The sequence below is a fragment of the Podarcis filfolensis genome, assembly GCF_964270895.1.
Source record: "Podarcis filfolensis genome assembly, chromosome: 16".
NCBI classification, from domain to species: Eukaryota; Metazoa; Chordata; class Lepidosauria; order Squamata; family Lacertidae; genus Podarcis; species Podarcis filfolensis.
Window position 1 is genome coordinate 25,325,387 of NC_139620.1, and position 12,902 is coordinate 25,338,288.

General features: G+C 47.4%; 1 protein-coding gene across 1 annotated transcript; it reads right to left on the reverse strand.

Annotated features, from left to right (window-relative positions):
• Nucleotides 1-826: 826 nt before the first annotated feature.
• LRRC74B (leucine rich repeat containing 74B) lies at nucleotides 827-12,697 on the reverse strand. The gene is given in 12 exon segments (XM_083590358.1): nucleotides 827-1,527; nucleotides 2,349-2,465; nucleotides 2,953-3,048; nucleotides 3,983-4,061; nucleotides 4,177-4,292; nucleotides 5,524-5,633; nucleotides 8,726-8,932; nucleotides 9,788-9,920; nucleotides 10,241-10,383; nucleotides 10,926-11,076; nucleotides 12,492-12,649; nucleotides 12,652-12,697. Coding segments are annotated over 12 exon segments (1,350 nt in total). The 5' UTR covers nucleotides 12,683-12,697; the 3' UTR covers nucleotides 827-1,518.
• Nucleotides 12,698-12,902: the final 205 nt, after the last annotated feature.

A 12,902-nucleotide genomic window follows, 5' to 3' on the forward strand; every position in this document is an offset into this window, starting at 1 on the left:
TAGACATTTATAGGATTGTGCTGTTAAAACACCTGGTTTAAGAGTCATTTGTGATTACTGAATTATGTCATGTATTTATTTTCAGAGAGGGGTGGGGACACCAATTGCCAAGGCTGCAAGGAAGCCTACGTATGCCTCTGCATGTTGGCAAAGGCTGATGGGAGTCATAGTCCATAATGTGTATGGAGGCTGGAGCTGATGGAATTATAGTCCCAAACATCTGGAGGGCACCAGACTGGCAAAGTTTTCACAGCCTTTTAAAAAGGACTGTTTATACTGCCACCCACCGGGTCACACACTAACTCAGGGCCAAACCTCCTGCCACAGCACAGGCCGCAGGCTGCTTAGGAATCTCAAAATGGCCTCCCTGCTCTCATGAAGCTGCCCTCCTTCTCCAAAGAACCGGCTGAGTATTTGCGCAACTGCTTAGCATGAATCTGAGCACGACAACTGCCCTTCACCACCCCCACTTTGTCAGGCCGTGTTCACCTGTGTGCATTTGGCTTTCCCAGAAGCAGATCCCATGGACCAATCTTTCCTGTATAAAATAGTTTGCATGGGGACCTCCGCTGCCGCTGTGCCTGACACGCCATCAGGGGTGGCATCACTTACCTGTTGCTCACACTGACTCTTGGATGCATCAGCTTCTGTTGTCTCAGAGGGCAGGGCAAAAACACTGAGAGGCCAAGAGAGGTCCTGAGAAGGAAGGCAGGGTTTTCTTCTGGGCAGTGGAAGCCCAGAGAGCAAAAGTCTCTCCTTGCTCTCACCCACAGATGGAGGGAGGTTGTGCAGCTGCTTATGAGACGCTGGAAGCTGGGTTTTGTCACACATATGTCTCACCGGTTTGCTGGTGAATCCCAGACAGGCAGCGCCTGCTGTTTTGCTCTGTGCTCTGACCTTTGCTTGCTTGCTCCCATCACTAGATTCGTAGCAGTGGGGATATCGCCCTCCTCGCTACTGCCTTCGCCTGTCATGCTGTGACTCTGCTCTGTGCGACAGCTTGTGGCAAAGAAGCCAATTAATATAAAGATTTTTTTTTTCCTGTTCCTTGGCTGTGAGTTTATTTTTATGCATAAAACGTATACACCTCTTGATTCTAAAAAACAAGAACCCCAAAACCCTCAAAGCGATTTACAAAGAGGATAAAATGTTATGAATAAGGAATATTAACAGCAATGATTTACAACTTTCAAAAAGTTAAAATAGCAATAGACCAAAAGCAGATTAAAACTCGCATCGACCTTCTAAACATCTGGGTAGGCCTGTCTAAACGAAAGTGTTTTTAACAGATGCTAAAAGACGGGGAGAAACAGACAAGCCTCCCTCCCTCCCTCCCTCTCTCTCTCTCTCTCTCTCTCTCACACACACACACACACACACACACACACACACGGCGTTATTTGTCAGCAAATGGAAGAGCAGAGGGTCCCCTAATGGGCTCCTTCTTCACTTTGCAGGTAGCCAAGGAAGGAAAGATGAGCAATCCCTCCCAGGACTGTCCATAGCTGGGGTGTCTTCTCATAAAACCTACAAAAAGAAGGATCCCATAAGTCAGTGGCAACCCTCTCTGGCATCGCTCTTGTTCCCATGATTTTTCCCAGCCAAGAAGTTGCAAAGCACCAGATTTGGCTTAATGGCCCTTGGAGAGAAATCCCTTGGATAGGTATCCAAGGCAGGCTCTAGCCAGAGAAGCTGAAAGCCCTGGCTTAATATCCACCAATGTGCCGTGTGAGAGTCCTGGGGCCAGCTGTAGAAACCCAGTGCAGACAAGTTGGAGTACATGACCAGCATTGCAGGGAGTTGGAGAAGATGACCCCTATACCTCTGGACTAAAGAACTGGGAGACACGCCCCAGGAATCAATGGGGGTGGAGAAAGTTAGGCTAACCATATGGGGTCCTTGAGAGCGACCACTGCTTCAAATGCCACTTCCAGCATCTATGACACTACCATATGTTTTCCAGTTAGCGGAGGGAGGGAGGGAGGGAGGGAGGGAGGGAGGGAGGGAGGGAGGGTCTGGAGAAAAAATGAAATGCTTTGGGGGGAAAGTGTTGCATTACCCCCCCCCCCGGGGATTTTGCTCAATGGCTGGAACAGAGACTGAGGATAGTTGGGTTCCCCGCTCCCCTCTGAGAGCTGAAGGTGTGCTAGGGGCATCGTTGTTCTTGGGACACCCCTTCCCCCCTTTCTCCTCTGCTGTCTCCTGCGATTCAGGAAGTTCTGTATTTTGCTTTTTTTTTAATGCTAGAAAAACCCGTTTGATCAGAGGCAGCAGCGGGGTGATGAGAACCCACCGGGAGCCATCAAAAAAGACCCTGCAGCCCAGCAGAGGGGTTGGGCTTTCTGTACCTTTGAGGGGTCTGTTTTGAATGAATGGCTGCTCCAGTTGTGCTTGATCTGAAGGCTCGGGAAAATTACCTGGATGCCATCGCAAAGCCCTGCAAAGTCCTGTTTGACGACAATCTCCTAAAAACAACAGAAAAGATACCCTCTCCATTCCCACATCAAGAGCACGGTGGAGACGGTTCTCAAAGAGGTGTGTGGCAGGGGGTCTTATCCCCCTATTCCATTTGGGTGGGAGTCCATCACCTTCCAGCCAATCCAGGTTGTGCAGTTATAGCCTAGGCTTCTATGAAATGTGAACCTCTATTCAAAGTGCTGTCCTCAGTTAGGGCACACCAGTCCCAGCATGGAATTGTTGGAGCAGATTCACTGCATACATAAATATGTCTCCAATCCCACATTGCCTGTGGCCTTTGCCAAGATGGTGCCTGCACCAGATGGTTTGGACTACAACTCCCAGCGGCCTCAGTGTGGTTGTGTGACCGTGGAGCTGCTGAAAGCTCTAGTAAAAACAAAACAAAACTGGAGAGCACCAGGCTGGTGAAAATTGGGCCACTACATCACAAGCACACCACACCTCTCTTCCAACCACTGACTGACCGATACCTACTGAAAAATCCAGGACTTCCAAGGCAGCATTAGGATTTGCTTGGAGGGCTTTGAGGATCCCAATGCAGCCATCGCTCTGAATGGGGTTCCTGGCCACCTGCAGGTCACAGAACAGAAACGTGCCAGGTTTGTTTAGGGCAAAGCACTAAGAACAGGGCTGGGCAACTGGACTCCCAACTGCCATTGGCAATGCTGCCTGCTGGGGCTGATGTGAGATGGAGTCCAATGACACCTGGTGAGGGTTGCGGACTTTCCACCCGGATTGCAGAAGAAGCAATTTCTCTTCTCTCTAGAGGTATTCCTCCATCTTTTGCATGTGGTATGGAACGCTACTTCTTAGATCAGATAACATGTGGCTCTCCAAAAGCTGTGTAACTTCCATCATCCCTGACATTGCCTGATGGGGCTGATGGGGGTTAGAATTTAACCACACATGGAGGCCCACAGCAGAGGCGGATTTAGGGGAGGGCGATCGGTTTAGTCGCACTGGGCACAGAGCCTCAATGGGCACCACAACTATTATTTAGAATGGATCGCAAGAAGCGGGTATCACAGAATTTGGGCATCGCTGAAATTTGAGACCCCAAGGTCTGCCACTGCCCACAGTTTCGCCATTACTACACTAGAGGATTAAAGGTAAAGGGACCCCTGAGCATTAGGTCCAGTCGTGACCGACTCTGGGATTGCGGCGCTCATCTCGCTTTATTGGCCGAGGGAGCCGGCGTACAGCTTCCGGGTCATGTGGCCAGCATGACTAAGCTGCTTCTGGCGAACCAGAGCAGCGCACGGAAACGCCGTTTACCTTCCCGCCGGAGCGGTACCTATTTATCTACTTGCACTTTGACGTGCTTTTGAACTGCTAGGTGGGCAGGAGCAGGGACTGAGCAACGGGAGCTCACCCCGTCGCAGGGATTCAAACCACCGACCTTCTGATCGGCAAGCCCTAGGCTCTGTGGTTTGACGCACAGCGCCACCCTCTCTAAAAAGCGCCACACTTTAGAGAGCGCCACACTCTCTAAAAAGCTACTTACGCTGAAGATCTTAAGGGTTTTGTTTTCTTTCAGGCCCAAAGCTAGGCAAAGGGCTCCTTCCAGAGAAATGCGATTGTTCCTGAGAAGAAGAAGAGGAAACCATCTCAACCATCTCATTTCCTTTTCCCTTCTCTTATCTCTCTCTGTAATCTACCCAGTATGCCAAGCAGAACCTGGGTGCTGAGAACGCTTACCCAACGTTCAGCTCTTCCAGAACGTTGTTGACTTTCAGGGCCTCACCCAGGGCAGTTGCTCCACCATTGCCAAAGCCATTGTACGAAAGGTCCAGCACCCGAAGGAAGATGTTGGCCTGAGGAGGGAAGGAGGGAGGCAGCCTTAGCAAAGCTCTGGGTGGGGAAACCCTCTGGGGCTCTGGGTTCAACATTTTTGAGGGTTTCCCACAGGTATCTGGGTGGTCACTGTGAGAACAGAACTGGATGGGCCATTGACCTGATCCAGCAGGTCTCTTCTGATGTTCTGATGTCCTACCTGCTCAGGCACTCTAGGATTAAACAGATCTGAAATATCTAAAAGACCACCTTCTTCCTTCCAGACCCTATTGTGTACTAAGCTTGGCAGCCCAGGAGAGGGAATGCTCCTATGCAGTGGATTTCCCTCCCCATGGAAGTGCATCTGGCATTTTCACTGTACAGCTTTAATCATATGACATCTGAGATGTATTTTTTTAGGGACCTCTCTGCTTGACTGCAAATTGTTTAAACTTGTGCTTTTATAAAGATGCAGCCCATCCTAAGACCTTAAGGTGAAGGGTGGGTAAGAAATCCGGCAAATAAAATAAAATAAAAATTATTACATTGGAGGGAGGTGGGTCTCAGGGCATCCTGTCACTCACTGAGCAAGTAGCCACCCCTGATCACTCAGATCGGTTTATTTTGATCTAGAAAGGAAGAATAGTTTTAAGTCTCCTCCTCCTCCGGCTCCTCCAACCTTTTCAAAACAGAATGTGGCAATGTGCTAAGGCCCTCCCCACTCCTGATTTCTTTACGCCAGGGGCCAGTTGGGGTTGCTTTGCTGTGTTCACAACAGAGACGCATAAGCAGACTTTCCTAAGCTTTTAATAAGGAAATAGGAATGCTGTAATCTGGAAGGATATGGAACAGTGAGAACCAAAGCATCCCTTTGAACATGACACAAGGTGTTTTCAGGCGAGAATATATTTTCAGTGGCAAATAGCATGGAAAGCTGACCTAAACTGATTCAGGCTCAGTATTGTCAACACTGACTGACAGCAGCTCTCCAAGGTTTCAGGCAGGAGGACATTCCTGGCTCTACTTGGGGATGTTGCTGTGGAATGAAGCAGAGAACTTCTGCAAGCAAAGCAGGGGCTTCTACTCAAACTACAAACTTCAGGCCACTGGTCCAGCTAGGTCAGTACTGTCCACAGCTCTCAAAGATTTCAGGAAGTAGCCTTCTTGCCTGGAGATGCTGAGGATTTAACCTGAGACCTTCTAAATGCAGAACAGATGCTTAAGACATGACATTACAACTGTAGCTGAACTGTAATTAGGCAGTTCTCCTACCCCTAAGCCTTTGGCAATAGCAACTGCTCCTTTGCCCCGGAAGTGGTTCCAGCTGAGATCAAGCTCCTTCAGGCCGACATTTTCTGCAATCGCTGCTCCAAGAACCCCGCCTGGTTAAATGCAGAACACAAGAAATGGGCCAAGAAGCACAAGGCTTAGATAAGAGCAACTGCAACATCCAGAAGTCCCCTCCAGCATTTGCCAACGTGCCCCCTGACTTAGGGAGCTGGAAATCTCACAATCAGAGATCAGCATGACCCAATACGCCCCACGCTACTGATCTCTCTACCCATGGAGCAGAAAAAGGGGAGGGATGAGACGAGTAGAAACCACAAGCAAAGAGAAAGCATTCTGCAGGAAGCAGGTATGTATGAAGCAAAAAACCTCAGGGGAGTTCAAAGAATCGTAGAATTGCAGAGTTGGAAGGAACCCAAAGAGATATCTAGTCCAACCCCCTACAACGCAGGAATTCATGGACTTCAGATTTCTGCACCTTGGGGAAAAGAAAACAGCTTACATGACTCTCCAACCAGAAGGAACACCAACAAGAGATTGGATGGCCATCTGTCATGAATGCTTTAGCTGTGATTCCTGCATTCCATGGGATTGGACTAGATTGGACTAGAGAACCCTTGGGGTCCCTTCCAACTCTACAATTCTATTATTCTATGTTTTAAAAGCTGGGAAGATCTCCTGCAGTAGCCCTGCTGAAATGAGCTGGTGCTCCACCCAAAAAAACCACAAAAACCAAAAAAACCAAAACCCCAAAGGCTTGCAGATGAGACTTTCCTGGTGGATTGGTGTCTGTGTTAATTTGGATGGGGCAGGTAGGACTGCTCTTCCACCCTGGCTCTTCCAGCTGCAGTCAGGTGGCAGGGGGTGCTCTCATTCTCCACTCAGATGGATGGAAACTACTGCTTGGGGATTCTGCTGCGAAGCTAAAACATACCAATTTTATTGGGCCTTTGGAGGTATTTGGAGGAAATTGGTGCAAGCTCAAGGCCCTAAGTTTTTTGTTATCTATATAATTTTTATTAAATTTCCTGTTTTACAATTTCAAATAAACATTTTACATACTTAAAATATCAACTTCTTCTCATTCCGTGGTTCATTTCGCGTATCTTATATCCCTGCATATTTTACAATAACTATACCAATCGGTTTTCCATTATTACATCCATCAAAGAATATTTACACTGTTGAATTTATCTTAATGCTGTACACAGCGTTTTCAGCTGTACACAGCTGTACACAGTTATTTTCCATATACTCGATAAACTCGAGGCCCTAAAAGTTTTTAATACTGCATTGATGTTGTTCATGGATGAAAATCATTTTTATTATTGTCTGTATGTTTTCCTTTTTCCCTTATGTGTTGCATGTGGTTTTTTAAATTGCAAGCCTGTGGGTAGGTGTCTTATCCGGGATGTCTTTTTGGCTGTGGAGTGGGGTACAAATACTCTAAATAAATAAACAATATTAATAATACATAAATTTTAAAACCTCTTTTGAGTCCTACCTTTCTTCCTTTTTCTCTCTGTCTCTCTCTCTCTCTCCACTCAGCCTAGACTGTTGCTATTTCCTGTGCTCTCTCTCTCAATCTCTCTCTCTCTGTCCCCTCCTGTTTTCCATCAACTCCCTGTGACCTCATCAAAAGGTAAATGGGAAGGGAGAGAGACCTGATCAGCCACAGAAGGAGGTTTTCTTCAGTTAGGGAGGCGAAGGACAGAATGCCAAGCATCAGCAGGGAAGGAGCTGAAGACAAGGGTAATGCAGCTGTAAGAACAGCAAAAGGGGACTGAGAAGTAGGAGGCAGCGACTACTATAGCACAAGAAATCAAGAATGGTGCAGAAATTTAAATAGCGGAAGAGGAGCTGGTACAGAGAATGAGGGAGAGGAGGGAACAATCATGGCTGTTGCACCCTGGAAAATAATATTGACAATTGTTAGCACACATTTGCAAATAAGTTAAAAAACCCAGATCAAGTGATATTTCCATCTGGAATTCCCTTTGCTAGCAAAAATATGCAGGTGAGTTCTCAGATGTAAATAGAGCACAGCTCCTTGATCAAATATTAATTGTCCCTGAAGCAGACTTTGCCAGCCTGGTGCCCTCAAAATACTTTGGACTACAACTCCCATCAGCCACAGCATCTTATGGCTGTACTGACTGGGCCTGACAGGAGGTTTTTTTGGAGGGGATACAAAGCATCAGGAGGATGCCAGGTTGGTAGGAGATCTCCTATTCCCCTCCCAGATCTGCAATTCCCAGAGTGGTTTAACAGTCAATCCCTCTTCCCAGGGAACTCTGGGGATTGTAGCTCTGGAAAAGGAATAGAGGTTTCCTGCCCAGAGATGGGAGCTTCATCTACCAGAGATGAATGGCAGATGAAGTTGATGGACTATGCCAAAATGGCTACAATGACCGGAAGAATCAGAAATCAGGAAAACCAAAATATTAATAAAGAATGGGAAAAATTTATAACTTATGTTAAAGAACATTGTAAACAGTTAAAATCGTTAGTGGGATTGAATATCACTTGTAGTTTAATGGTGAATTTTGGATATAACGGAGATGTAAAAGATTTGGATCATCATAAAAGATGCAGGAGGAAATGATTAATAACAGGACCCACAAAGGGGAAGATGGAAGTCCAGGAGATTCCTTGGAATCTTGTTGTTATGATTTATGTTTGATATATGATTGTAAAATTTTAATCTGAAAAACCAAATCAATATTTATTTTTTTAAAAAGGAATAGAGGTTTCCTAACTGCTCTCAGAACCCTTAACAAACTACATCTCCCAGGATTTTGTGGGGGAGCCATGGCTGTTTAAAGTGGTATGATACAGCTTCCAATGAACTGTTTGGTGAAGATGGAGTCACACCCATAGCCCCGCCCACTTTTGTCTCAAGCTCCACCCACCACTGGCACGTGGCCTATAAGGGAATGTGTCCCTTGGGTTGAAAAAGTTTTCCCACTCCATACCTTCTTTCTTAAAGGGGAAGTTCAGAACAACAAAGTTTTCATCAACCTCGTGCCCTCCAGCTCTTTTGAGAGACTAGGACTTCCACCAGCCTCAACAGGCAGAGCCATTACTGTTGGCAGGGGCTGATGGGCGTTGTAGTCCAAAACATCTGGAGAGGACAAAGTTGGCAAAGGCCGTTCTGTGCCTTTCTTTGCAAGGGAAGCTGCTATACCTGCCAGCTCTTCAAGCATGTTATGACTCAGATCGAGGGACTCCAGTTTGTTGTTGATCACAAAAGCATCTGCTAGGTATTTGGCCGCACGCTCATCCAATTCATTTCCAGAGAGCTTCAGGGTTAGTAGTGTCCTATTCTCCCCAAGCATGGAGGACAAAGCCTTCGCCCCTTTCACTCCAATCCTGTTCTCTGACAAATCAACATCTGAGAGGGAAGAACAAGACAGACTTTTAGCCCCGACTCCCACAAAATAAAACCCGTCTCTCATTTCAGACCCATTCCCCTTCCACCTTTCCAGGGCCTTCAGTTGGCCCCTTGAACAATCTCAGATCGGAGGAGGTCAAGAAGTGGACACCTCTGAAAAACTGAACGTGTTGACAGCTCCTCAAAGGAGAAAATCACCTCCCCTAATCCCACTTTGCCATAAAAATATCTATTATATTATCTCATGGGCTCTGGAAAACAAACAAAAAATGAATAACCACACTCAGGATACAGAACATAAACTCTGAGAGGATGGGTTTCTTAGGGCTGTTCCACTGTATTATTAGGTCTCACTGAGGGCTAGGCACTTGTATTTGTATTTATTTGTTACATTTATTTCCTGCCTCGTCTCCAAGCAGCTCATGAGGGTGTGTTTGGTTTTATCTTCAAAACAACCCTGCGAGGTACGGAAGACTGAGAGACAGAGACCGGCTCAGGGAGACCTACAGAGCTTTGACTAACGGGGGATTCGAATCCTAGATTCCCAGGTCCTAGTCTTGACATTATAACCACTCTTACCTGTCTTCACCAATTTGTGCCCTCCAGATGTTTGGGACCGCAAATCCCATCCACCCAGCCCAGCATGCCTATATGATGGGTGTGTGGCTGTTCTGGCTGGGGCTAATGGGAATTGTAGTCCAAAACATCTGGAGGATGCTAGGTCAGCAAACACCATGCTATACCATAAAAAACCTTCACAGCAAAAGCAGCCCGGGCCTTTCTGTCACAAGGCCTCTATTTTGCCACGTCCTTGCTACAAAGACCTTCTCGAAACCTCAAAATTAAGGGACACACCTGAAATGTAACAATTTTCTTTCAACATCTCGGCCACGGCTGCTGCTCCCTCTCCATCCAGCCAGTTGTCACTCAGGTTTAATTTCACAATGGATGTGTTGTTCGCCAAGGAAGGAGCTAGAGCTTTGGCTCCCTGGGATACAGAAGAGAAAAGTGAAGAAATACGTGGATTGTCTATGCTGGATCAGGGCAAAGTCCCATTGGGTCCAACGCTCTTACACATGGCTGTGGTCATAAGAACATAGGAGGAGCCAATGGCCCATCTAGTCCAGCTTTCTGTCTTCACAGTTGCCACCCAGATGCCACCCAGGACCTGAGCACAAGAGCACTCTCCCCTCCTGTGGGTATTCAAAAGCATTACTGCCTTTGACAATCAAGGCTAGCGCTCACTTGGGCTGATGGGACTTGTAGTCCAAAACGGCCCGGCCTACTGGGGCAGATGGGAATTGATACCTTGGGTCCAAGGCCGTAGTGCTTCAAGGTCAGTTCAGAATCTTTCATGTGTCGTAAAAAATACGAGATGGGAATGACGCCGTGCATTCGGCAGGTGTTGAGATATTTGGCTTTTCCTGTTGGATCATGGGATGTCTTAGAATCTAATGTCGGGAGGGAGAAAAAAGAGTCAGCGTAGGGAGGGATAACGCTGCAAAGCCAGAAAGCTATTCAGAAGCAAGGCAAGCCATTAAAGTATCTGCAGTTAATGGACAGTCCACCCAAGGGCATTGTGACCTTCAGAATCACAAAAGATGTACAGTGATACCTCGGGTTACACACGCTTCAGGTTACATACGCTTCAGGTTACAGACTCCGCTAACCCAGAAATAGTACCTAGGGTTAAGAACTTTGCTTCAGGATGAGAACAGAAATCGTGCAGCAGCGGCAGCGGGAGGTCCCATTAGCTAAAGTGGTGCTTCAGGTTAAGAACAGTTTCAGGTTAAGAACGGACCTCCAGAACGAATTAAGTCCTTAACTCGAGGTACCACTGTACTGCATGTCACAAGGCGAGAAATCGTTGTTTCTCCCTCTCTCATAATTCTAGGAATAGTGAGTACCCAATGAAGCCCAGCCAAAGGCAGCTGCAGTCCAAGCACATCTGGAAGGCCGCAGATCAGCCATCACCCCTTCCTCTAAGCCATACCTTCTATTTCAAGGTCTGTGTCCCAGTCTTCATCCCTTTCCTCCTCCTCCTCTTCCTCCTCCATCTCAGAATCCTTCCCAGCATTCTCTGGGTTACTGGGACCACTTTCCTCATGTACAGTCTGGGGCTTGTCAGCGGGCCTTAAAAAAGTCTGAGGAAAGACATACGCATAGGATTTTACTCCAAGCAAATAGTCATGTCAAAATTCATCTACTCAAACCCTGGGAACTAAGGAGAAAGTCGATTTGAAAACAATGATAGCGAACAGCCAGAGTGCTGTGTGATGAACTGGAACAATCATAGGAGGACATTGTTTCTGTTCAGACGTACTGAGGACGTGTTTTGGACTACAGTTCCCATCAGCCCCAACATCATATGGCCATGTTGGCCCAAAACATCTGGATGGTTGCCAGCCCCTCCAAGTGTTGCTATTTTCAGGGACAGCCCTGATTTAGAGAAGCCATCCCGGTGTCTGATTTGAATGTGGAATGTCCCACTTTTCCTTAGGATGTCCCTATTTTCATTGGAGAAATGTTGGGAGGATATGGTAGAATGTCCGTATTTTCATTTGAGAAATGTTGGAGGGTATGGAGTTATCGGACCTCCTGAGCCATCTGAAGGCAATCCTGTACACAGAAGTTTTTTAAAAAGTTTAATGTTGTTGTTTTTTAAAAAAGTTATTTTTATTAGTTTCACATATAATCACAATACGTAACATTGTATCCTCTTATTAAGTCTCTTGGCTCAACTGTTTAGCTGTTTAGGCAAAAATGTTTAATGTTTTATTCTGTTTATATGTTGGAAGCTGCCCAGAGTGGCTGGGGCAACCCAGTAAGATGTGTGGAATATAAACGGTAAAATTATTGTTATGGAATAGAGATGTCCTTTTTTCATTGAAGAAACATTGGAGAGTATGAGTTGCATCAGGTCTAACCACAATATTCATAGCCCACCTTTTCTCCCAGGAGCTCAATTAATCTCCACAACAACCCTGTGAGGTAGGCTAAGCTGGCAGTGAGTGACCAGCCCAAGGTCACCCAGTGAGTTTCACATGGGGGTATGAGCCTTGGCCTTCTGGGTCCTAGTCAAACGCTCTAACCCAGGCATTCCCAAACTCGGCCCTCCAGCTATTTTGGGACTACAATTCCCATAATCCCTGACCACTGGTCCTCTTAGCTAGGGATGATGGGAGTTGTAGCCCCAAAGCAGCTGGAGATCTGAGTTGGGGGGGGTGGCTGCTCTTACCACTATACCGCACTGGCTCATCCTTGATCATTGCCCATGATGGCAGCTGTGCATGATGGGAGTTGTAGTCCAATCGCATCTATAGGAATACTACAAGTGGTGTCATTTTGTCTGTGGTTTTTCCTAGCTGCTCACTTTTAGCGGCCCCGTTGAGAGAAAGGCGCTGCATGAACTTCCCAGACCCCAGCCTTTCCTTCTAGAACTACAATTCCCAGAAACCCCCACGGTCTACGTCACACGCTAGTCCCCCGCCCACCAGCCCGCAGGCCTCCCGCTTCTCCTTAAGACTGCGGCCTTCTTCCTCGGTTCTTTTTTCCTCACCGCTGAGCCGCCGGAGCCCAGACAAGCGGGGGCAGGAGTACCACGACTGGGAAGGCGATCCCCGACGTCGGTCTCCTGCTCGGGAACCGGCGACAGCGGCAGCTTCGGCATCGGCGCGGCTCGGGCCTGGTCTACCCGCCGGTTGCCATGGCAACGCGTCGCGCCAGGGAGGGGCGGGCGCAGCCCGGCATCGCGGAAGCCGATTGGACGGAAGAGGTGATGAGGCGAGCCTATCAAGTATTTGTGGGCGACGAAGAATCGCTTCCGAGCTTCGCCCTGTCAAGCGGGCTTGGAAACTTTGTCCTGAGCTGCTTCGGGGGGTCGCGAGTTCGAATCCCCCTCGGAAACCCCGAGGCTTATTTCGAATTAAAATTGTAATCTGTTCGGAAGCGGGGTTCGGAGTTGGTTTGC